This window comes from Malurus melanocephalus, unplaced genomic scaffold, assembly GCF_030028575.1.
Source record: "Malurus melanocephalus ecotype Western Australia unplaced genomic scaffold, MMel_1.1 scaffold_61, whole genome shotgun sequence".
Lineage (NCBI taxonomy): Eukaryota > Metazoa > Chordata > Aves > Passeriformes > Maluridae > Malurus > Malurus melanocephalus.
In genome coordinates this window covers 516,798-543,489 of record NW_026623293.1, presented here as the reverse complement: position 1 = coordinate 543,489, position 26,692 = coordinate 516,798, and the positions used below count along the sequence as shown (strand labels likewise).

The following is a 26,692-nucleotide window of genomic DNA, read 5'->3' as shown; positions in this document are numbered from 1 at the left end:
AGACATCCTGCAAATCTCCTTACAAGTCTCCTTACTGCATCTTGCCCCTTCCCAAAGGAGCACAGTTCAGTCTCTGCAGGTTGCCCTAAACARACAAGTATGGTAAAGAGACACAAGTATTCTACTGTCAAGTTATTTATTTTGCTTACTGCAGCAACATAAAAGCTTTTCTAAACAGCAGTGCCTACTGCTAAGATTAGGCCGATTCCCTACCCTGGATCTCCTCTGGCCACCACAGGGCTACTGGCAGTGAGGCAAAAGTACAATATCATTCTTAATTGTATCCTTGCTGCATTTGGTGGTATTTTGGCTCACTGCATGGCATACAATGCCTGCTCCWATCCCTTTGGCAGCCTTGGCTACTGTACAATCTATCTGTACCAAACACTGCAGCTGAAGRAAAGTACAAGGCACAGGAGTGTAACAACAGAAAGCCACGATTTTCCCAGATTGCACAAAAATCAGCACAGTTGGTTGGGTCAGGGAGACAATASTCTTCTTTACATATTTTTTTTCCCAAATTAAATGTGGCAATAATCACAATACAGGTCCTTCAGATATTTTTATAATGTATATAATGTATGTAAAATCTTTTCCCCAATAGGAAACTCAGTTTGCATATGGTTGCAAGTTCGGTATTAAAGTGCTTGGCAAAAAGTCAGCTTGACAGTAAGTGCTCTCAACGGCTCCAGTGTACGTTTGCTTTTCCTGGTCCCCAACATCCCCCACATCCCCCATACCTCCCCTCCCCCCCAAAAAAAAAAATTTAAAAATTCTGCAGTCATTCAGTGAACTGAAGTAGAACTCAAAGTGCTCAGAATGTTAAATTAAAAATACCATTTTAAATGTAACTCTCTTATATTCTCTTAATATTTCTTGACAGTACCTTGTAAAACTAAACATGGTTTAAAAATACACCTTTCCAGTTCAGAAAAAAAGCCCATTGCAATGCAGAGTAAGAATGATCTTTACATTTTCTCCAGCAATTTCCCTTTTTGTCTGGAAGCACCAAGTTATCTGTAAGATCAGCTTTCCCTGTTTACATGCAGTAGCCTTCTAAACATCATTACAAGTCAATATTCAACATGAGTTGTGCTTTACTTTGCAGAAGATATTTTTTAAATCAGTTTCAGATATCAGTGCAATAGTATCATTACTCCACCCACCTTGGAAAACTACACAAGAAAATTTATCAATTCAGGCAAAAAAAAGGGAAAAATTAATCGGCTCCTCTGCACTCCATTATGTGCTAAGGCAAAGGGTGAAATTGAGGGAATAATTAGACCCCAGAGCCGCTGTGCACACCCAGTTATTTCACACCTGGTGCAAACCAGTTACTTGCAGCAGGTTGGGGGGCCAGGAGGACACTGACTGCCTGGGGAGGAGTCTCCAGCTCTGAGCCTACAGAACTTCAACATTAGTGCCAAGGCTCCTGGGTTGGGAAGGTTACAARGGATCCTGCATTTTAATAAAAAGGTATTACAGCTTTCCTGGAAAGGTTACCGAGCAACACCTGCTTAGCACTATGTGTTTGACCAGGCCCATTACCTCCCGTCTCTATTCCCGGCTTTCCCGTAGGACGTAGGCGAGGCCGTGCTTCCCCGAGGAGTCGTAACTGTCATAGTAGGGGAGCCCGACCCACTCGGGCGGGTACGTGGCCGTGCTGTACACGAAGCACTCCAGGACGCCGTCGGCCGCTGCCCGCGCCTCCTCCGCGCTGCCCTTCCCTTCCCACTCCACCACTTGGATTCTCATCAGGGTGCGCTGGTACATGTCTGGGCAGCCTTCGAACTCATCCAGGAATTGCAGCATCTGCTCGTCGACGGAGTAGATCTCCCCAGCGACGTGGTGGCCCGTCCCCGGGATGTTCAGCATGTAAGGAATGTTGTATTTCCCTGCAATCACCAGCGGGTACTTCTCCACCGTGCGGCCTCTTCCTTGGAATTTYGCCAGCCCTTTGGCCGTGTTGATCATGTGCTTGTAGTTGGGCTGGCCCTTCTTGAGTGTGCCGTAGACGAAGACACGGGCCATCGTACTTGCAAAAGCAGCTGAAAGACAAAGGGGCAYGTTACCCACAAGGCCAATGCCTGGAGGGTCACAGCCCTGCCAAAGCTGCACCTCCTACACAAAAGGCTGTTCAGGTGAATGCAAAAGTGGTCTTGTAGCCTTACATCATATTTAAATATCATACTCAATTCAAGTATCTTGAAACTTTTCAAACAAAAACTGCATCAGTGAAAAACAGACACCAGGAGAAAGGCAGCCTTTTGCAGTTCTTTGCTGTAACCGAATTGCATTCTCTAAGGAATCCCCAACATCAGCTAACACATCCCTGACCCCCAGCAAAAGCTCTAAATCTTAATTTTTCTCTCTCTCATCGTTATGGGAGCTGTACTGCATCAAATGTGTGGTGTCGTGCTCAGTGACACCCCAAAAACAAGTGTAACCTGGTGTTGAGACATCTCATGGACATGCAACCTGGTGTTGAGACATCTCATGGACATGCGGATGGATTTGCAACAACCGCAGCACCGAGGTCCCGCTTGCTGAATGACAGACAAATGCTGAGCAGCAAGGTGGGGCTAGAGAGAGAAACTGGAAGCCAGGGCTGCTGGCACGGACAACAGGTAAGGCTGTGCTCCTCCTCTCTTCCCCAGACAGACACCCCAAAGTGCTAAATCCTCTCAAACAGTCGGTCTGCACATGTGTGAGCCCGCTCTTGAGAACACCCCGAACAACCATTTGTTTTACCTGTGAGCACAAAACACTCAAAATTGGTTTAAATGGGATAAAAGACTGGTTTTACTGAAATGTAACAGGGGGGAAAGGTACCTTCATAGTTCTTCATTGTTTTCACACTGTGAAAGCCACTGCCTGGCTTATTCCCCATCATTTCTGTAGGGTAGATGCAATTCTTGCACTGTGATGTTTTCTCACATTTTAACAGTGGTCACTAACTGGGCAGAGCCTGCCTCATCCACAGTCATCTGGCCAGACATCCAACATCAGAGAAGCCCAAAAAAGCCCATCAGAGAAGCTTCTCATGGAAAGTGTCATTAAACAATGTATTTCAAGTTTGAGAAATCTTTAAAAACAGACTGGAGGTAGRAATTTAATCTATTTTCAGCTATTTACTTTTATTTTAGTAAACTGTTAGATCAGTCGGTTATCCAAAAGGGTGAGTTGCTGGCCAAGAGCAGTGTTATTTAAAAATCCTCAGTAGCCAAGCAATTTCCCCTTTGGTGAAGTAAACAGTTTTTCTCTGTATCAAAATACAGCTTTCCAAGCAAAATACAGCTTTCCAAGCAAAATACAGCTTTCCAAGTGTGTGCCTTTCTTTACTGGCAAACGGCTTTCACTTAGGGGAAAAAGGGCGCCCTGATTTTTTCCCCATATTTTATCAGATATACTTCAGAGTAATTTATCCTTCATGACACAAACGAGTTTTTTTCTTGGATGCAGCTCATTCCCTCACAATAAAAAGAGCATTAATATTCAGTTGGCCTGAGACTCTTTTATAAGAAAAATCATTACCTTTCAGATTGTGTTTTGAATAACAAACACAGATCCTTCAGGAAGAAACTTGTCCCAGTGGGGATTGAGAAAGGATCAGAGTTAAGCATTGAAACATGCAATTAATTCCCATTAGGGGATTAGGGCACTCGTGTTCACTTTGAATCAGAAAAATGAATCGTGAATTAAATTGTTCACAACCAAGAGGTTACTTGTCAGAGTTAATAAGTTAAAAAATAAAAAGGGAAACCTAAAACGCACATAAAAAGCTCTATAGTGAGTGGTGCATCTGTAAGAAAAAGATACGCTTCATTTCCATTAAACAAAAGCCCTGTCCCTACTGTACAGCTGGAGATAAAGCTTCCAGAAAGTTTGCRGAGAAGACTGTCACCATTCCTGAAATTGGTGAAAACAACTTCCCATTTCTGATGACACAGCAGCTGGCTGTTTGGAAACATCACCCATTTACAGAAAGGCACCCATCATCCCAGTGCAGGGCSCACAGAATTCAACAGCAACAAAGGACTTTGCTAACCCAGGTTTGGACAACTGTTTCTGATTTAGCCTTTGAGTAGATGGATTCAGCAGGCAGTACAAATGGAGATGGAGTGGGAAGCTCAAGTTTCAGCCACAGTTTGTGTGGAGTGTGAGGATGTCCTTGTGGAGCTGTGGCTCGTGGGCAGGTGGACACTGAGCTCCCTGTGGCACTGCTGTGTCCTGCAGTGGCCCTGTCACTCACGCTGCATGGACTGGGCATGACGACCTCTTCTATTAAAAAAAAACCCCAACAACAAAGCCAAGCCCAGCCCTCCAGCTGAGGAGGGATTGAAAAAACTTAGTAATAACGTTTTCTGATCGCTGCTCCATATAAATAAGACATACACAATTTTCTGCACAATAAATCTGGTCTCCTGTGTGCTGTGTGTTGCGCTGCAGAAAGGCTGTAGATGTATTAGCATCACTTAAAGCACTCGCAAATCCTGGGCTTTCAAAACTGTTTTAGCCACCTTGTGGCAGGAAAGCACAGAGCATAATTGTATTTGAGGGTCATTTCACAGGCTTCCACTAYGCAGCTGAAACGAGTTATAGACAGCACCCCCTCTCTGAACCACCAACAGAAGTTGCCTTTTCTCACTTAATCCAGTTTGACACTTCTTACCTTCACTAAACCACCTGAGAGGAAAAGAAAACCCACCAAAAACCAAACAAAACCCGCCCAAACTTATACAGAGTATCAGCTGCCAGGACAAAACAAACCCATTCAGAAAGTACTTTCATGAAATATTCATGCCACAATCATTAAAATTTAATGGCATGGGGAAACATGAGTGAAATTTGTATGTCATCTCTGCAAACTATTTCTTTTAGCTATGGAAGATGACCTGCCAGATTGCTTGTGGGATCAGTTACTAGTTGCTTCGTAAGGTGAGATGTAAGGATCAGAAAATACAGGAAGYATTTCAGGATCCCACAGGTAGGTGTTGCTGGGTCAAAAGGGGCCCACAACTGGCACTGGCATTAGCGCTGGCAGGGCAGCAGCACTGTGTCCACATCCACCCTCACCCTCCAATGCAGTTCTGGGTCAGGGCTTTCCCTCTCGAGCTCCAGCACAGTGAGACAGTGGGCACCCATGGGGTCTGCTGCTGGCTCACTCACCATGCACTCACAGATGAACCTGCAACCAGGCTCTTTGCTCCCACGTTGTGCCCAAAACCTTGCTTCCCAAGTGGCAGCAGCAGCTTTGGCAAAAAAAATCACCTTTTTTTTCAGCACAATTCAGACCATTACAGGACCCTAGCAGCTTCTTTCAAAAATAAAGCATGGCCTGCATTACACCAGCTCCAGGGCTGTTTGCAATCATGGTCACAGTGGGTTTGGGCAAAAAAGTTTCAGCAAAATAAAACCSAACTCAGAAAGTATCCATTTCTCTCACTCCATACAGTAACATTATTTTCCCTTGAGAAAAATTCTCTGCATTGGCTCTGTGACCAGATATAGTTACACATTAATTCTTCAGAAGTTTCTTAAAAACTGTAGGAAACAGGTGAAAAAACAAAATGCCTTGAACTTTAAACTTGAGCTCAGTCTGTTTGAATGAAGCGAGTTTTAAGGTCACTCTTCACTCAATGCTAACTTTCAAGAAGGACTAACATGCCAGAGAAGACTCCTGGGACYGCATCCTGTTGGTCCTTTGATGCTTTCATTTTGTTGCTTGCTATTTTCTTTATAGCACAGACAAGGGCTTCCTGCCCGGGCCGACCCCTTCCCAACCTTGCTGAATACCTCGGAAAAAGTTTATGGCAAGACACCTTTCTTACATTAACCACAGAGGCACCAGTGAAACGATGGCTCCTTTGAAATCAAGAGGTTAYGGTCTTCTCACAGCGGTCACCCGCTCCAAAGCTGTGAGGTGCTGGTTTGTGAAAACAAACAACAGTATTGGAGTAACCAGGGCCATGCTGGATGCTACCGGGCACTACCTGAAACTCCACTTAACCTTCTTTGCAGATTCTTTTCACTTCTTCCTCAGATAATTTACATTCCCAAACCAACAAATACTCACACACTTMAACCTTGTGAGTCTCTGCCAGAGAGTGAGGATACCCTTCCTTTGGACAGGCATCAATCACAGCACTGCTCACTGCTCATAACCCTTTGTCATCACAGCTCACATTTGCCTTTTGTCTGTTTGAAAACATTTTAAATCACTTTCAACTGTACTGCACAGAGAAAATCATTAGATTAATTTTTATTACTTACAGAAAGGGTTTAATTCCCAAAGCGACTGTTAGAAGGTCTCACAGTGATGCTTAGATAAAACCATCCCATGCAAAAAGATGCAGGGCGTAGAATGTAGAAACATGCTGGACACAACATTAGACTGATTAAGTGGCTAAATTTCTAGAGAGCACAGAGACAGGAAGGGAGTGCCAGTGCATCAGGACAAGAAAAGGCGGATGAAGAAAACAGGTCAGTGGATGTAGACAAACTGAGTTGAGGGGGAGGAGGGGAAAGCTGTCACTTCAAGAGAATATTRTATTATTAAGTATGGAGTGTTTTGTCCTAAAATTAAATCATGTTGTATGAATTTCACTAAAGTCTTGGGACCTCAGTTCAGACACCTGTGGATTACAAAACTAGTTAGAAAGAGCTCAGGGCAAAGCACTGAGTCCAGGACTGTTTTACTTGGGCCAAGAATGAACCAGCAGGAKCTTAAATAGGAGCTGATGAGATGGGGCATAATCATCTACAAATATGGGTACTGGTTTTCATAGAAGAGACAGTTGATTCTCTGCATACATGAACACAAAGCCAGTCAAAATTTTTTGCATGGAATCATTAGCATGGATAAGAACAGCTTTCTAATTTTAAGGACAGGACATAAGAACAACTGCAACAAATGGCCCCATAAAAGCTTGAGGGCCCAGTATCCCCTGTCTGAGGCTCATACTCCATTATCTCAATGCCTTTGTGAGTATTATTGTGCAACACTGATGTTTCAGAAGAACACAGAAATACCTTCAGCATCTTAGTCTTGAGTGGCAACTGAGGGGTGAAGTGTTTACTGAAAATCAGTAAACAGTGTGGAAGCCTTGAAAATTGGAACTCTTGAAAATTTGTTCAAACTATCACAGATACTACAGTTAATCTTGCCTTAGAGAAAGGCAAGAGACTAGATGGCTTCTCAAAATCCCACTCAAGCATGGTGGGTCCATATGATGCAGTTTCAAGTAGATGACAATTTAAGTAATATACACAGAAATATCTCTGCACTTYTAGCATAGGTGCTAACCCTCTTGAATCCACACAAAGGGAAGGAAAAAAACAACCCACAAGAATGGAGCATGAGCTTTGAACACCAGATTGTTGTTACAGGAAAAAAGYAGAAAAACAACTTTTGATAGGGCAGCCCTGCTATGCCACGGTGAATTTGAAGTGGTTTCCATCATTGAGATGCAGAACAGAGCCCAGTTTCAAACCGCCGACATCCTGAAACTCAGGACAGAGCCTGCAGCTTGGATGGGTTCCCTGCGAGGTCAGCACATTAATTTACATGCCAATACCCGGAGCGGTCAGTTCGCTGTTTTGGACCGAGAAGATCATCCCAGCCTGTGGAACACGAAAAACACTTTGAGTACCTAAGCATGGGAATGTATTTTTCTACACTGAAAGGATGGTGAGAGAGAGAACGGGAAGAGAGAAAAGATGGGGTCTTGTGTGAGATCGTGAGGTGCCTTTCCACAAAGGAAATGAGTGAACAGCTGCACAATGATCCTCTGTGAGGAGGGGAGAGGTGCCCAGGTCATGGCACAGCACCATTCCTTGGGAGTGCAATTGAGCCTGGAAGGGAGATGTTTATAAAGCCCCATCGTTGAGCAACAGCATCCCCCCACTGGCAGGGCCTGTGGCTCGGGAAGCTCTCACGCCTTTGCTCCTGCTCCGTGTGGGTGCCAGGGCAGGGGCTGCAGGCAGGATGAGCTCTGCCCAGGCAAGAGCCAGTGGTGCTCTTGGGCCTCACTGTGTGGCTGGCTGGGAGGACCAGCAGCTGGACATCCCAATGGAATAGCCGAGGCCGCTCCAGCCAGCRGCTCCATAGGCAGTAGCAGGATTCTCCCTGGGATGAGTCAAGGCGCCAGAGCACTACAGCACCATGTGGCGAGGTCACTGCCACACCATGCTCCTGAAACCTTGCTAAAAACCAAATGAGAGCACAGATGTTCAGGGAACAAAATGTGCTCTGCTAAATGAGGCGAACAGAAAAATCCAGGTATAAATCTGCGAACACTGACACATTACATTGCAGTATTTTTCCTCCAGAAATTGCTACCTACCCCAGCACAGACTGGCTACTAAAACACAAACCTTTGACCAGTGTGGCAGAAATGAAACACCAGAAAAACCCAACAGACTTTTTTCAACCCATGATTCCTAGGAAACTATGGGCTGCTTTAAAGGGTCAAAGAAAGGAATTCACATGTATTTGCTGCATCCATATACACATGCAAGGATTTTCCACACAGAGCCTTGCTTGTGAAGGGTTAGTGGCTAACAGAAAAGAAGAAAGAAAGGTTACAATCAGCTGTACTGGAGGAGCCACCAGATCTAAATGCAAACACAATTTTAAATATTCCACCAGAAAGGCTACAGATATTGTGGGGTAATGGCCAAGGACATTTGCTCTGAAGCAGGGTCATACAAATTTCAGCAGGAGCAGTGGACAATAAAGTATATCTATACACACAGAAGTCAAACTAACAGTAATGCTTTTTAATTTTTATGTATGTCACTACGTAGGAACAGAAGGAGAGGCCCTCCTTTACATTTGGAGGATCACAAGTGTGGTTACTAAAGGTACATAAAAGGAAAAGAGGAACTTTTTTTTAGAAGGAAGGCTTTTACCATCCTTTCAGTCTATGAATCAAATTTATGGAAAAACATAGTATTTAACCATTTACTGGTAACAAAATAAATGAGCTCAACAGGCTGCCCAGGGAACGGGTGGAGCCACCATCCCTGCAGATGTTTAAAAGATGTGTAGATGTGATGCTCAGGGACATGGTTTAGCAATGCAGTTGGCAGTTCTGCRCTAACAGTTGGAGCCAATCTTAAAGGTATTTTTCTGAATGAAATGATTCTGTGATTCTAATTCACTACAGTTATTTATTTTGCTAATTAAATCTATATGAAAGTCTTACATTGGTAAGCTAKGTGGGTAGTTTTATTTAATAGAAAGATTTTTGAAGTGACTTTCAGCTTGTAGTTTAATACAAGTCAGAAATAAAAACCCAATCTATATCTCAGGAACCTCTTCCACCATTTTCTAATATAATAAAAGGCAAGAGAATACAAACCGAAACAAGACATCAAATCAAAACTACAAAGAACCACGAACAGATGTAAAGAATTAACTTCTATGCCACCAAGGCATATCACTTCTCTTTAGAAATTAGTAACAAGTTTAGTACAGAACAAGTAAGACACAGATCACTAYGAAAAGAGAATTAATGAGTTATTTCAACTGTCCTGGTCTTGATTTTTGCTGTCTAAGAATGACTGGCAAATTCCTTCAATGAAGTCTGAAACATACCTCACCTTCTTCAGGAACAAAGTAAATACATTTACTGGCCTCCTATCTTCTATGCAGAAGAAACATATACATATTCTGAAAAAAGCCTGAAATTGCACTTAGCAAGGCACTGGAATAATTACTTTCAAATCAAAAAAATGAACTGACCAAACTCACATATCCTCCTGCCTGGTAGAATCAAAGATAGCAAGACAAGAAACCYCCAATTTGTATGTGTCCTAAAAAGGATGTGTGCAATTAAATGTTTATTTTCTGGTAAAGAGTGGCTTGGTCTCTGATGCAGAAACAAGTTATATAGTCCAATGCAAAATTTAACATACGTCTGGAAGGTCTGCATTTACTTACTGYACAAGCCCTTAAATCTCCTCTTGGGGCCACATGAGTCTCATAGGAAATTATTTCAGTATCAGTAATTCCTATCTCTACATATTTGCAATTGGAGATAAAAACCATTTTGGTTATTTGACAACATGTAGAATTTACTCTAATTCAAAGTCTGCTTGGCAGTGTCCAGGATGCCTTGAAGGAGGAAGCTGTACTGAAGGACATCTTATAACAGGGGTAAAGCTGTAACAGAAGACATTACATTAAATTGATCTTAATTCATATGAGCCAATTATTTACAAATAAAATATTTCTATAAATGAAAATACCTTTATACATGCTCTGCAGCCTCTTTTCAGCGACCTTTGAGAAGGAATTTCTGTTAGTAACTTGATAAAGAAAGAACAGAATTAAGTWCTGGAAGTAAATGAGAAGGGGAGTAATATGCAATGTGGTTCTGAAGGCAAAAAATGCCAGTAGGCTAGTGTCATTAAACAACCTAATTTGAGAAGCATAACACAGTGAACTTGGAGTCCATTATTTAAATAAGACGTGAAAATATCTCCAGTCCAAGTCACAGGGAAGRACTGTCTTTGAACAAAGAGTTAGTTAAAGGAAGATTGTAACTGACTATATTAAAACACGAAATGATAAGCACAGACAAAAGTTACCAGTCATATTCCTCTGGAATCAATGTTGTTTTATTTCTTAGTACAGCAAGTAGCTGTACTTGCACAGATACATCACACACAGATGTATCTAGAAGAGMATCAGTTCATGCCACAGACATATGAGATGGGCTAAGAACTGYGTAATTGAATTAAGATGGCTTTTAATGATACAAAGTGCAAGAACATACGCTTGGGGACCACAGACGAGCTTCTGGGGACTCATCATTTGAAGGCAATACAGGAATCAGAATCTCTCAGGCTGGAAGGGACACACAGAATCATAGAGTCCAACTCCCTGCTCCTCACAGGACTGACTAAAGCTAACCCATATGACAAGCAGCATTGCTGTTTGAACTCTGGCAGGCCTGGTGCCATGACCACTTCCCTGAATGTCCCATTAGAACTTTCCCCGCTTCAGCCTATTTCCTCGTGTCCTTTCACTGGTCACCAGAGATAAGATCAGAACCTGCCCTCCACAGCCCACCTTGAGGAAGCTGTTGGCTGTGATGAGGTCTCCCYTCAGCCTTCTYTTCTCCAAGGTGAACAAACCAAGTGGCCTCAGTCACTCCTTGTAAGTCTTGCCCAAACCAAACTTTGTGCTGAGAAAAGAGGCTCGAATTAGGCAATATTACAATATAAAATGTCCTGAATGCCTCGAGTTGCATGTTAAAATGCAGCCAATTTAGAACTGGTGCAAGTCCCAAGCAAAGGTGATTAAGCCTCAATAACAAATTAGCATATCCTCTGATTACCTTTAGTATCTCCCCACCCCAAACATGGGCCAAAATTATGAAAAAAGAGGATGGCTAAACTGGCTCCATTAACTGCCAGCAGACCAAAGGGGATGCATAGATCCCAGCACAGAAAGGGAAACTCCCACTGTTCCCTGTCCATGCCATGGGACATGAGGCAGAAATGACAATGGATCATTATATTCCTGCTTTCTCAGGGTATGCTGTGGAAATAAGAAAACAATTCGTACCTGCTGCTACTGGACTGGACCATCTTTCCACGTAAGTCCCAAATACCCAGCAGTTTGTAGAGTATCCTCCAACTGCCCTCCTTATGCTTTACTTATTCCAATTTCAGAGTATGCGTACAGGATAAGTAGGACAGGAACAGCAAGTCCTAAWACTCCTCTGTCCTTCTAAGTGAAAAGTTCCCTCAGCAGACATTTTCAACACACACCTTTCAGGATAAACTGATACACAAGATAAAACCAACTGGCCTTCCTGTCAGCAACTTTGCTTCTACTAAAGRAAAAAATAAATTATAAGTGGTACTTGTAATTTATGTGACAACTGAAGAGAACAGCCTCCAGTAAACACCATGGARAAGTCAGCACCTCACTTTTAAAAACAGACTGCTTCACTGAAAGGTCTTGGCTCACAGCAAATACAGCCTGGGAGTTTCAAGAAGTAGTTCTRGGTGAATACTGGTACGCCCTCACACCACATTCGTTTGGCAATGAAAAGCTGAAGTAAGAAAGGCCAATTTTACAGATTAACCAAATACTGTATCTTTGGAGCTAAAATGATGCTACCTAAATAATATTAAATATAAGCATTATTCACACAGTATTGAAAATGCACAAATATTATTAAATAACTTTTTAGTCCAACTCGGCCATAGAAAGTTACATTTCAGCTCTTGAACAAATCAATCACTGCCCTCCCAGTGCCATTCTCCCCATCCAAATACTGTACTGCAGTATAACAGACTCGGGCAACTCCCAATGCCCAAACACAGGAATAACATTGTTATTCTGAACAGCATTTCTCCCAGACTTGACAGTATCCAGGGACATCTGGAAATATCAGTTAATTTCACTTCTGCATTCCTTAAGCAAACACTCATTTAGTGATGCTAATTAACTGAAGAAAAATTAAATCATTTAATTAGAGAGCCAGATATAAATCAAGAAACAGTGTATTACTTAAGACACCGAAAGAAGAGAAACCATACAACATTTTAATTTTGTCTTTTTGGTATGACTTAAAAAGACAGGTAATGATCRAACAACTTCTGACTTTCAGCACATAAACATTTCTTTCAAAACAGATAAATTAATGTCAGATTACAAACCCTCACTAGCTCACATCTACCCCACGATAACTATCAATTAGTAAAGACATGCTTCTGAATACATAATGCATTACATTTTTTACTTTCAACACCTGGTGTCACCAGAATAACACCATATATTTCTAAAACGCTTTGCAGTGGTATGTGTGCTTTGATTTTAGGTCAGAAATACTTCAAAGGAAGTGGAACCGTAGAATATTATGGCAAGTGATGCACACAGATTATTTTTTGATTAATTGATACATTACCAGTTAACTGACCATGGCAGGTCATGTTAAAAATGAGGCTCAAGGTGTCTAAAAAACCTTCATCCCTTAAACAAGGTCAAAAAAGGCCTGAACAAAGTGAAAATGCTGCTGTATTTCAGTATTTCGAGCAAGCTAAATCCTAAACTTTTTTTTGCAAAAATGGTTTATCCGGTGATTTCTGCTACACCAGAATTTTGCTAATTGCAGTCAATTTTGTAGGGGCTAATTACCACCTTTCTGTCCRGTCTAGAGCTGTATTAATTGGTTATTATTACAGTTCCACTGAGAATAGACAGAGGGGAGTGATTTTGATTGATTATTGCTTGGAGCTCCTTGGATCCCCAAGACACTAAATAAAAAGTTAAATATCAAAGAAGATTTAATTAATTTCAGTCTCTCCTTCTTTCCACTCTATCAGCAAGATAGAGCTGATAAAAAATTGACAAATTAAAGAAAAATGAAAAGAGTCAGAACTGGTGACCCTGTATTTTTTTTAATGAGAAAGTACCTGCATTTATTTGCTCTAATCTTTATATAATGGGCATAAGAGAATGAAAACTTTCTCAGCTTTTGATGCTTATTCCAAAGACCAAATGGAGTTATGGCTGGCAGTTAGATTAACTGGCATAAAATTTAAATTGTGTTATGTTTTTCTTTTAATATAGCCTTTCAAAGAAATCGGTGAAAGAATCCTGAACTGTTGGGAAAAAAAAGCCACAAGCCTGTTGTAAAAGAAAGGTAGAAAATACTGTATTATAATATACAAACGCAGTAATTCAGAATCAAAAGGTTTATGAGTCTCTATTTTGGCAGAAAATTCTAARTCAGAAAACAGAGGAAGATGTGATCAAGAAATTTATAATTAATTCTGTAAAAATATATTCAGACTGACACTTCCTTTCCACTAATTATGCATAGATTTCAACAGCMGACTTTCCAGAAGTCATGTTGTCTTTCAACTTTTTCAGTTAAGACAGAAGCACTTCCACAGGTACCAAGTTTTCAGGTTTTAGTGCAACCACTGTGGACTCTAAAGCTAGAACAGAAAGGCTAACCTTGATACAGGAATTATTTTCAGGTGAGTGCCTATCAAGGCTCCACAGACAATGTTTGGAGGAGCTCCCTATGTGCCTGCAAGGCACTTACKATCTCTGAACTCATCTGTGGGGCCAGCTTTTTGATGCCAGGCTTCCAAATCCCCTGAAAGGAAGACAGGCAAGCAATACAACCTTGAATAATGGTATCAAATAACATAAACCCATATAAAGAATAGAACAGTCATGGAAAGCCAGAAAAAAACTTAAGCTTGAGAAAAGGGATGCCAGTTATTAAGAAAAAGCAGCTCTTCTCCTAAATGCTTGATCTAAACAGATGTTACATAAATTAGTAATTTTTAAAAAAGGCTGCCTAAGTCTTGTGGGCTAACCGAGTTAGACAGGTTTACATGCAGGTTTTGTTTATTATAACACTTGTTCTTTTCAGCATGTCAGAACAAAAACCCCCCAAAACAAACAAACAAAAAAAGAAAACAAACCCAAAACAAACACCAACAGTTTTCTGTAAAACAMAGTGTCAATTATTCTAGGACTCCATTGCCTCTTATCCCTTTTCATATGGGAAAAATAATAATAACAAAAGTTGTCTTAGAGGACCCTTTTCTCCCAAAAGATACAAGTATTCAGTGGTCACTGACTCAGAATGCACTTACATGCACAGAAGCAGAAGAACAACTGGTAAAGTAATACACAGGTCACAAAAGTTTATCCRGAGTGGCTCAGCAGAGTGGCCTGGTGTGTCCTCCTCTGCCCCTCAGCGGGACGGTGAAGCTGATGAGCAAAAGACTGCCCAGGCAGACCTAGGGGACACYACTTGGATCAAGACACTCACTACTTCCAATGTCAGTTCCTATGGAAGAAAGAAGGGATGCAGACCTTTTAGTAATAAAACTTAATATTTAGAATGCACATAGAGGCAGATTCCCATCTCTACAGCTGGTAAGATGTGCAGATGCTGAAAAGCAATCATCTGTCTTGATCCATCCTAGTTACTTTGTCTTGACCTTGGTAGAACTTTTGACACTGATACTGCTCATGACACTCCCACAAGCAAGCTAGAAAAACAGGATTTAACAAGAACTGTTGGTATTTAGATAAAAAAGAGAAACTCCAAAACTATTTAGAAAGACCACTTAATGTTTCTCAGAGGTTCATCTCAAACTGGACATATGCTCAGACTTTGTTACATTTGTTCCACTAGCAGGGAAGCAGCAGTAAAGAAAATACTCGAGGATGTGAAAGATGCAGGTAACAACCTGATTCCCAGGGCTCCCCACAAAGCTGATGAGACAGTCACAAGCCCCTGCACAATTGCTGCTCTGCAGCAGCYRTTCAGGTAYGRGCAGTACAAAGTTCTAAGATTAAAYCAGGAATAATCAACCACATAAACAAAATCTGGGAAAAAATCAGCATAACAGCATTTCTGCAGAAACAGATTTGGCAGCTAGAACGATCATGAATCCAACGTGAGTCAACAACATGGTATGACTGGAAAAAGTATCCTGCTCTAATCCAGAATTGAGTAGTATGTCCAGCTTTGAGCAGTGCACATAAAGTAATCAGCTGGATAGAGAGTGCAATCACAGGGCAAGGAACCAAAACCTATARAAGAAAACAACAAAAATGAAGAGCCTGTACTGTGACCACTTTTGTAGAGAAAAYAGGGTCCTGTCTTTAGGAATATAAAAGCATACTGACAGAAAGAGGCTGTAAGCTTCTTTCCACATCGACTGACAGAAGATCCAATAAGCTCAAATTCCAAAGATGGACATTCGAAAGACTGACCACCTCCCAATAAGCAGGGTGCCTAGGAATAGCATAGATACCTAGCTTGGAAGGTTAGCAATCCTTCACTACTGTCTATCCTCAACAGCAAGACAGCAAACCTCTATCAGAAATAACAGCRCTGCTGCCAAACTTGCCTTTTGTCAAGGAACTGGATGAGACAATCCCTTAGCTCTTCTTTTAAAAGAGAATATAAAAGGCAGTGTGATTCATATGCTATGCATGGAAGGGAACACCAGACACATGGAGACTGCAAGAGATCAATTCTGAGATCTAGCCATGAGATTCCCACTACCTCAAGGAGAGGTTTGTAGCCTAGATCCTACTCCCTGCCTCTTTATAGATAGTACATTATGCAGTTACTTGATCTTTTAATTTAGTTTCCCAAATAACCCTGAAAAGCAAATGAAATGTTGGATTCCCACCATTCTTACTCCATGCAGTACAGAATACACCCAAATAAACAATCTTGAGATGGTAGACTGAGCACTTTGTGACCCCATGAGCCTTCCTTTGCTTTCTGCACTTTGAACCAGCTTCAAAAGGCCAAACAAGACCAAAATGTCCCTGARGGATGTGGGGTAGAGTCCTTGGGACRAAGCGCACGAATCTAATTTTTCTACTTCCTAGGAGATCACAGAATCATASAATATGCTGAGTGGGAAGGGGCCRAYCAGGACCCTCAAGAYCAGCTCCTGGCCCCACATAGGATACCCCAAGAATCACACCATGTGYCTGAGAGATKGCCCAAATGCTTCTTCRAYTCAGACAGGCAATGGCACAGCCGAAGACTGTTGGTCCTGTAGCTGGCTTTGGTTGGATCTGGCACATACAGGATATGTCTGGCTCCAAGGCACGGCAGTGCCAGCCCAACCATACATTTTTGGCTGATAAAAGCACCAAAGGGCAAAGTGCAAGAACCACCAAAGAATCTGCCACTACGGAGTCAAGAAGAGGTGCACAGCTCAGTAGTACCATTCCTACTCTGAAGCTTCTGCTCCTCAGGTAAAAAGCTCCACACACTTGTGTCCTTCAGGCTTTCGAGAAAGCCATCCTGGTTTACATATGCTATGTAAAGGCCACTATAAATGGGGTAACCCTTCTCCTGGTTATGTCTATTTTTCATCTCAAAAACTGTTTTTAGATCAGATATGAGACCTTTTAMTCCCAAGTTGTTCTGAAATAACTTCTATTAAATAAAAATTTTTAAAATATAAGTTATATTTTGTTTATAGGCATATAGATTTTATTTGTTCTGTTGATAGYATGTTGGTGAGCTACATCACTTTGATATGGGACCATTAAAAATCAATACCCTCATGTAGTTTTCCTCTAAGCTGCTCATGTGGCAATTGTAGATAAGACACACTGCCATTTTTCTAGGCATATGGTAAACAATATTACATGTACATTTGTTCACCCACTGCATATGCGGTTCACAGGGAAATTGCTGCACATCCATGTGAGTGTAATCCAGAACAGTGTCACAGGTTTTATCAAAAGGAACAATGTAAGCTAGTATGTGTTTCTTACACAGCTAAATGATTGTATCGTAGTAACTCAGAAAACATGCCACAAAAGTTGCATCTGCACCAGCTTTGCCCACAATACAGAAATAATCAAAGTTGGGATCCAAGCAGGGCTGTCTAAGTTTTAAACAGCAAAGTTGTGTGTGCTGTTAATACTGCAGAATGTTCACAGATCACAGAAGTAGAAGATTACTGGGGAGTTTATTCCCATTAAGAGATAAAAATCATCCATCTTAAGAGACCAACAGCTCCGCTGTCCCTGAAAATATTTCCTAACACTTTTCCCTAATTAAACTGATGAAGCATCACTACTACCTAAGTAAAAATACAGTTGATAATGTAGTTGAGCTGATGGGTTAATGGGCTGGCATAGAGAACCACAGACGGGTGAGGCAGATGTCAAATAAATAATCCAKCCCATATATAATCTCAAAAATTAGCCCAATAGATTACATTTTSACCTATCTAATGTCAAATCAAATTACCTGATGTGGCAGCAGGGTCATGAAAGACAAATTACCATAAAGGCAATACCATCTTCTAGTATCATACCTACCAGGTCTGGTGTCTGCTGCACCACTCTGCAGACCCTGCTTAAAATCTGGTTGCAACAACACTGATGGTCAATCACAAATTTCCCCCAAAAAGCACCCCAAAACCAATCAAAATGTTTGACAAACAGAATTGAAAGGTCAGTCATGAACTTAATAATTTTCTCAGTCATAAGATTGAGAGCATAAAGTTGTATCGAAACAATAACTACAAACAAAACAATACAAGAACAGTTAACAAAATTCAAAACTGAAATGGATCACGTTAATGAATAAACACTTCCCGTTTTCAGAAGACTGCAATAGTAAACCTGTGCTAAAACCAGCTAAAATACAGAGCCTGATTTGAGCATCCACCTAAACAGAAGTTACAGGTAARACACATAGACTACAATCTGACAAATTAAAGAGATGAAATGATTTTGTTATACAGAAATTAGGAAGAAAAATTTAAAGTTCTACAAAATTAAAGATACTTGATGCCCTCTGTTAATATAGTAAATTGTCACTAAGCATACTTAATGAAAAGATTTATTAACTACATTTTAGCAGTAAAAGAACAGACTAGAAGAGCAGATGGATCCAGATACATTTTGACCTAAATTTCTTGATATTTTGACAAGATAAATAAAGGTAAATATAAACAAGAAGAGGAGGGAGAGGAATAACCAGCCAGTCAGTATATCTCATTAAGGAGCCTCATATTAGAAAGACGAAAAAACTACTATAAAAATTATTTTTTTTCTCTGCTCACCTGTTTGTCTTCTGCAAGATGTGTTGCTTCTGTTAAGCAGGTTTCCTGAAGCTTCCCTTAACCGCATACACGTTCACATTACTGAGATTTATTATGCCTGGAACCACAATCACAAAATAAGGCCCACTGCCTCAGGACTGTTTAATCAAAGGAAATAAATCATTAACCTGTACCATAATTTAAATCTCTTAAATGCTGATTTTCTTTTATGCTCACTCTCTTGAATTTGACCCCTGCTAGAGATAACAGTTAAGAGAACTGTTTCTATCTACAGAGTCCAAACAAGGCAGAGATTCTCCTTTCTGAGCCCTTCATATCACCTTACCTTTGGGCACTTGTCAACCAGACAGTTCCTAGGCATGTAACTTTGTGTTACTTATGTTTAAAAGGAGCTTTAGAAAGCTTCAGTAAGATTTGGCCTGTGGCTGGATTCATACTCTGAAAATTTTCATAGCAGGTATATTTGAACTACATCACAGCCAAGGACTGCAGCCTTGGAGCAGGTTAGTGGTTTGATGTGTGAAATGTGTATGTGCAAGGTAAGCATCCTGCTGGGATTTATTCCCTACATAATTTTCAGCTGAGGCAAAATCAAGCCTGGGGCTCACCTCCATAAACTGTGTTGAAACATTCCTCTCCATTCATAGTTTCTCTGTTATTTAYACATTTTAGTAATATAGGGCAGGCTGAGCTCAGTGCAATCTAATCTAAATTTAATTCAGTTGTTCTCCTATGCCCACATCCCAGCCTAATACTTACCAAGCATGATCTCCACACCTCACAAGCAGCACCTGGCTWTTGAAGCACTGCTTCACAGTACATGATGCCACACTCCATACATGTACTATACTCCATCTCCTCTCAGTGAAAACATGCTGGAACAMTGAGCTCAGATTCCCACTTACTCATTCTACAGAAAATCTAAGTTTTGATGGCTTCACTACAAACTGCCTCAGAGAGGATTAACAGTAATTGATATACACTCAAACGTATCTGAAAGATGACATACATTCCAAGATTACACTTTCTACACAGTAATTTCTAGTAATCTTTCCCCCTCACTTTCTTTTGTAGGTCTGYCACATCCTTTTCAGAGTTCTTTTGCCAGAAGTTTGGGTCTAAGATGTTCTTCAAGCCAGTTTCCCTTGAGCACCTACGCAGTTGTGCAGTCAGGAGAAYAAGGAACTCTAATGCCTGTTATCCTCCTTCTGTTCCTGTCTATAAACCCAAGACCATCATATCTCAGCTGACAATCATGGCAAAGGGTATTTTTTTGATCTCGCATCTGATCATCTGCACCCAACTGCTATTGCTTAAAACTCTTCAGTTMTTTCACCTACTATTCTGGGGAGTTTATCTCTCTACAAGTCCTACTGTGAGCTTACATCTGATCTCAATGATTAAAATCGGAATCTAGTAATTTTCTTGTATTTGTTACTATGGATGTTTATGTTAAACCCCTTCTCTAAACTCCTAATATTTCTCCTCTTTTTCCATAACACTCATGAAGAATTCCTATTCTTCATCACACTGAAACACTAAGAAGAGCCTGCTGCCTCATTGTATCATGTCTTCTCAGTCCAGGTGAGCTGGGTTGGGTAAAAGCCCATGAGTGCATATTCCAGCTCTCATTCCATGTATTGCCATCATACAATTTTTAATTCCCTTGAGCACAGGAAAATACATAAAACCAGAGGCCAAAAGGATGTCATCACAAAAGGGAGGCAAGAGTTATGCAGGASGATATCACCAGGTCTACCTGTCATTCAAAATCACTGCAAAAGAAAACCAGAACAAGACCCTTATTTCTCACTCACTACTTACAGTCTCACTTCCAAGATCATTTTTCTCAGCAATGTTTTGAAGAAAATTGGTTTGTTCCTATTTTCCTTCAAGCTTTCAGTATTACTGTATATGTGCACTGTGCCTCTCCTGATGAGAAATCTAACCTGTTATCTTTATTTCTAGAGAAATTCACACATTCTGAGATCCAAGAACAAAACTGTTGTTTACACAACTTGCAGTGGACAGAATCCATAGACATAATTCCATAAATTACATACTGATTTTAGTGATMAAATTCAGCGTCCATACCTTAGCATGTTTAACGTGCAAATTAAACAACAAACACTTGGGTTCAATTAAAAGAATTCAGAAAGAATGCTATTAATAGCTTCTGATGAGCCAGAGGCTAGCATTCACCTCACTGTAATTTCCTACAGTTTGCAATCTAGGCTGGTCACTCAGGCTTCACCAGTTGGTCTTAAGAGATGTGAGTTGCATCTCTTGTCAGCAACTACAAACGAAACTCACATTTCCAATTCAAGTCTGTCATCTGAGGAAGAAAATTAAAGGCGGGGGACAATAGAGGTACAAACTCATGATTCTTATCAGTACCGTGTGTCAGTGGAAACACTAAAACTTTAGTTATTGGAAGTCCTGTACACAAACTGGTCTGCTCACCAAAATTAACTGACATATTTCACTAGATGCATGGACAACCTTTAGTTCCCGAGATGCAAAGTGACAGGTGGCAGAAGGGGTACAGGTTGAAACACAGGATATCACAGAATGGGTCAAATTGGAAGGGAACACAGTGGGTTACCAGGTCTCAYMTCCCTGCTCAAGSAGGGCTATMCTAGGGCACCTTTTAAAGAATTGCATCCTGGTTTTTGAGTGCAATGACAGTGAGACAACCTCTCTGGGCAATCTGTTCTAGTGCTTAGTCACCTGCACAGTAACAAAGTTCCRCCTCACGTTCASGTGGAATTTCCTGTGCACCAGAATCTGCCCTTTGCCTCTTTTGTCCTATTGCACAGCACCACTGAGCAGAGGCTGGTCTCATCCTCTTGGCACCCTCCCTTCAACACTTACAGACATTGATGAAGTCCTCTCTTAGATGTCTCTTCTCCAGGCTAAACAGGTCTAGATACRGAGATACAAGAAACAGTAGAAGATTTGAGACCAGATCAGCTGTAAGAAGTCTTTTGGAGAAGAGAGAAGTCTTTTATACCACCATTTCAAAATACTACTGAAATTGTGCATGATGCTTTTACCAGAAAGTAACATAATGCCAACAAGCATTCCTGATAGTTGTGGAACATGTAAGTAAACAGCAAGACTTGTAGACAGTTGATAAGAAATTACTATCTGCATCTGCTTCCTCACTAATAGGAAAGCAACAACCCTGACTGCTGTTGGAGCCAAGACTTGGACAGAAAGGCAGTACAGCAGTCAAGATGATGCAGTTTGCGATCCATGTCTCCTCGGATGTCTCAATTTACCTTGCACACCCTTCATGAGCACCTCGAACTCATGAATACACATTGCTGAACAAAGCGAGCAGCCAAGGCAGCAAGCAGCCTGCACTGTATTAAGGGAACACAATCAGCAGATTAAGGGGAGTGATGATCTCCCTTTACTTGACACTGACTAGACCACACCTGCAGCACTGCACTCATTTTGGAGCCCAAAACAAGAAAAAATACAGACAAACTGCAGTGCATTCAGACAGCCATGGGGCAAAAGTACTTGCCCTGTGAAAAGCAGCAGAGGAAACAGCCTATTCAACTTGAGAAGAGTTTTTGATYGACCTAACAGCAGTCTTCCCGTACTTGTGAGGAGGTTATCTGGAAACACAGCCAGACTCTTCACAGCAGTGCATGTCAGCGTAGAAAAGCTAGGTATAAACAAGAGAGACCCCAACTTGATCGTAGGAAAAGGGTTCTCATGATACAGTCAAAAATTGAAGCAAGCTGCCCAGAGGGGTTGTGAAGTCTCTGTGCCTATAGGTTTTCAAGACATGTTGGATAAAATGCTGAGCACTTGGTCTGGCCACACAGACAACCCTGCTTTGAGTAAGGAGGTTGGATGAGTGACTCCCCAGGTCCCTTCCAACCTGAATTTTACTGTGATAAAAGTTGTGGGCTGCAACAACCTAGACAAAATGAGGGGAGAGAAAGAGGATAAAGAAACTTGCAATTACTCTGGTATTAGTTGATAGCACATATTTTTCAAGTTGCAGCATTGTCCTAATACAGGTAGTCTAGCACAGCTGAATGGCATAGGCAGGGTGATCTCCCTTTCAGTTAGTAGCAACACACAGCACTGGGAAAAAAGCAATGCTTGAGGGAAAGGATGAGAAAAGGCAATTTTATGTGACCAAGAACTTCTGTCAGAATGTCAGCAATACAGTGGTAACTCTGGCTGTTAGTAAAGGTCATGAGCAATTTACAGTCAAAATGCTGCAGAGAGAGGTGGTTATGTAGGYAATTCGGAAGGAAAAAAGGTTTCTTGTAAGACACAGAAATCAGAAGTGACAGGGATATTGAATRTATTTTCTCAAGATGTTAAGAGCAAACAGCTGACACACTTAAAAGAAATCACAGTGGCCAAGGATCTTAATGTAAAGGCTATTCTTGAACAGTACCATAATGATAAATCAATAGGACATGATATTATCCTGGTACAGTCTGTCCTTCTTTAACATTAATTGGAAGTGGGAAAAAGAGAGCTRTATCTGATATGGTCCATAAAATGTAATTAAACCTTTGGAGTGCAAAAGAACAGAAAATTCTGGAGAGCTACGGATTTTGGGTTAAGAATAGTGATTTACTACTGCCYGAACAGCTCAATTTATAAAGAAGAAAAGTATTAAGCATTCTCTTTAAAGAGACAGAATGAAAAGGGTATTACATTTGCTCACTCAATGACATGTCTGGGTCCATGTATTTCCCCTATATCTTATGCAATTATCTACATAATACTTACCCTTTCTGTCAGAATACTACAAAAAAAATCTATTGAAAGATGAGAGAACAAAAGGTGGCATCAGTTCATATTGAAAATACATTCTGTTACAGCACATGCTCTCTGCTTTAGCAGTTCATGTTACTTAAAATGTCATTCAAGTTTCACAATCAATTCTACATAAATCAAAGRTGTTATGAAAATTATTTGACCAGTTTCAAGTTTGAAGAACTTTTCCAGTGTGAGAAACATACAAGACTTGAATAGAAATAGAAAAGGGCATTGCTCCAAAAAACAAATGACAAAAACTACAGTGAAATGTAGTCTATTTTTCTTCTACCAAAAACAACTATTAATAGTGTTTATGGTTACACAGCAAAATAACTTGGCTAATCCATCAGAAAGTAGAAGTGTACCAGAGCTAATAGCAGAAGAAAAATGCCACAACATACCTGTGGAATTTATTCTCTTATTTCACTTCAAGACACCCCCATGACTACACCTACACCTTTGTGCCTGTACCTACCTAGACTTGCACATTTACAGTGTAGATCAGACAGTAACATAACCTCATTTCTCTGAAGTCTCCCAAGACAAACACAATCAACCACATGAAAAAGAGCAGGAGAACTGGCAAAAACTGTAGTTTCATCAGCAGTCAGATAAAAGTCATTTTCAAGAGGAAACTTCTTTTAAAATGGACAGTTAGGTTACTGTTGGGAGTTATGAGAATGTACAGACAGACTTGGAGCAATATTGGTAGGATGGGACCTTTGAAGGTCACCTAGCCCATCCTCCCACTCAGAGCAGGGCTAGAGCCAATGCTAGATGACACTTTCCAAGAGAAGAGGCTTTGCTCACAGAACAGTGGGTGGCAGAGACAGCAGGATGTCTGGTGCAAACCAGGCCTGGCTTGTGACCCCTACTCTCCAGAGGCAACTAGACTTCCATGTCAAAAATCAGCCAAGGAAAGCATGAACTGACACGGTGATCCTTTCTATGGGATGAAAAGGAGACATTGCAGTAAATAAAGCACTCCAAGCAGTATTTCTGCTCTGAATGATAGGAGAAAATGAGCAACGGAAAACTGATCATATGTATAGTCACCAAAAAGAAAACCTATAAGGAGTAGATGGCACGACACGTACCAACAATATGACACACTCTCTTCTGTGATGGAGTGAAGCTCTGTTCAATATTCCAGTGGTCTCAAAACAAACTCATGAACAAGCTCAAAGAAACTTGCAYGCAAAGCTGATGGCAGAAAACCATGGTAATTTGTAAAGTGAGGAGCAAACAGGCTGCAAGAACCCAAGGAAAATGTAGTGTGATGCACATATCAAGTAGTGAATATTTGTCAGCAGTTGGGTGCAGATTTAAAAACATTAGCAATGCATAGAAAGGCCATTTTTTTTTCTTAACATGCAATATCCTTGACAATTCAGGTTTCGAGACAGATATTAAAAGAGACATGTGTTCTGTTTAGTTTTTATTTAACCATGGCAAGAAAAAGCTGTTCTACACTTAGGTAACAAGACATGTTAGTGTTCATATGACTTTGATAACTATGATGGAGCAAGCACAGAAGACGAATGCCAGCTAAAGATAAATATACTTTGGAGGCAGTCTAGGTTTTTACAGTTTTTCTTCAGAGGAAGAGAGAATGATGAAAATGTGCCCATTTTTTGTTCAGAGATGTGAAATCTAAAGGCTCTCTTAATGGCCTTTGTCACACAATGAACAACTTTAATTGTCAAGAAATTGCTTTTCCAGGTTGACTGCCTGCTTAAACTAGAGACTACATAAAACAAGTCCATTCCTCAGAGACTTCTACATGAAACAACTTGGTCATGGTGATATTTACAGTTGTGCCTCTAATCTGTATGTTAAGCTCTACAGAAGTTCCAAACTTGGTATTTTCAAAGCATGGCAAAAATTACAGAACCAGCAAATTAAAAAATTCCTGAAGCAAAAAAATAAGGAAGTTAATTGTCTGGAATTAACACAGATAAAACTAAATGAACCTTAACCCCAAACCAAAAGGCGYATATAACTCTGTAAGGGAAAAGGATACAGAACAGGTGGGAGACAAAAGTACAGCAAAAATAAAATCCCGAGGATGATTAAAAAAAAAAAAAATAAGACCCCTTCCCAAACATTCTGGTACAAGCAATGCAGGCAGAAGGATAAGTGCCCTGAAATGTTATCTTTTAAGTATATTCCGTCATGGAATGGTTTGATTTGGAAGGGACCTTAAATCATCTATTTTCAACCCCTGTCACGGGCAGGGGCATCTTCCCCTAACTCTGCATGTATGACACCTGAACTACTTCCTTTCCTTTCTCTTTTCCCTCTAGTTTAGRTATTGGCTCTTCAAACCCACGCCACTAACCCATTACAAGGGCAAAGGTATGTTACTAAATCTGGATCATAATGAACAAACACTTCTGTTTGGAAAAGGCGCTTGAGCACCTGGAGACCGCAAGGTGATCACCCCCTCRGCCGGTCCAGCGCCAGAGACAGCTGTCCCTGCCCTGGGCTGTATCCCCGATGCACACTGAGGCGCTGCTGTGCCCTCGTCCTAAGGGTACCAGTGTCCCGGCCGGGAGCCCTGACCGCCCGCAGTGTCCCCGCCGCCGGCACAGCAGGGCAGAGCAGGGCCGGGCCGGGCCGAGCCACCTCCCACGTGTGTTCGGCAGCGCGGCCCGCGGTCCCAGGGAGCTCCCCGCCGGTACTGCACCACCCTGGGCCGCCGCAGGGAGCTCCCCGCCGGTGCCGCACCACCCTGGGCCGCCGCAGGGAGCTCCCCGCCGGTRYCGCACCACCCTGGGCCGCCGCCGGCCCTCCCCAGCCCGTGCCGGCACCTCCGTTTCCCCTCAGCGCTTCCCCTCAGCGCTTCCCCGCGGCGCATCACGTGTGGCGAGGGCAGGGCGGACCGGGCCGCCACGCCTCCGCTCTGCCCGGCGCTTTCCGGGGCACTCACTCGCCAGAGCTGCTGCTATCTCCGTTCCCGCCTGCGGCCTCCGCCTTCTGCCCGTCCCGGGGCGCCTCTCCGGGGAATAGGCGGCGGGGCGGAGCGGGCCTTGGGGCGGTGCCTGCCCGGGCTCCCTCCCCTGCGGCCGGGGCAGCGCGGGGGTGAGCCGGGGGTGAGCCGGGGTTGTTGGCCGCAGCCGCCGCGGCTGCCAGAGGGACGGGTCGTGCTTGGCGGGAGCAGCGGCTGCCGGGCCCAGGGCCCGGAGAGCGGGACACCCCGCGCCGCTGCCAAAGCAGGAGCAGCGCCCGGCGCTCCCGGGAAAAGCTGCTCCCGAAACCCGGCGCTCCCGGGAAAAGCTGCTCCCGA

The 26,692-nt window shown here is 41.9% G+C and overlaps 1 protein-coding gene across 5 annotated transcripts; it reads right to left on the bottom strand.

Annotated features, from left to right (window-relative positions):
- Positions 1–740: 740 nt before the first annotated feature.
- Positions 741–26,419, bottom strand: GGACT (gamma-glutamylamine cyclotransferase). 5 transcript variants are annotated; one of them, XM_057366174.1, is made up of 4 exons: positions 26,336–26,382; positions 21,478–21,528; positions 18,604–18,700; positions 741–2,048 (listed from the first exon to the last, which is right to left on the bottom strand). In XM_057366174.1, exons 3-4 carry the CDS (start codon positions 18,668–18,670, stop codon positions 1,558–1,560), a joined length of 558 nt encoding a protein of 185 aa, XP_057222157.1. In that variant the 5' UTR covers positions 18,671–18,700; positions 21,478–21,528; positions 26,336–26,382; the 3' UTR covers positions 741–1,557. The 5 variants fall into 5 exon arrangements, with proteins under 5 accessions (XP_057222157.1, XP_057222159.1, XP_057222158.1 ...); XM_057366176.1 differs by lacking the exons at positions 18,604–18,700; positions 21,478–21,528 and adding an exon at positions 14,638–14,834 and having other exon boundaries at positions 26,336–26,399; XM_057366175.1 differs by lacking the exon at positions 21,478–21,528 and having other exon boundaries at positions 26,336–26,398.
- Between the last annotated feature and the right edge of the window lie 273 nt (positions 26,420–26,692).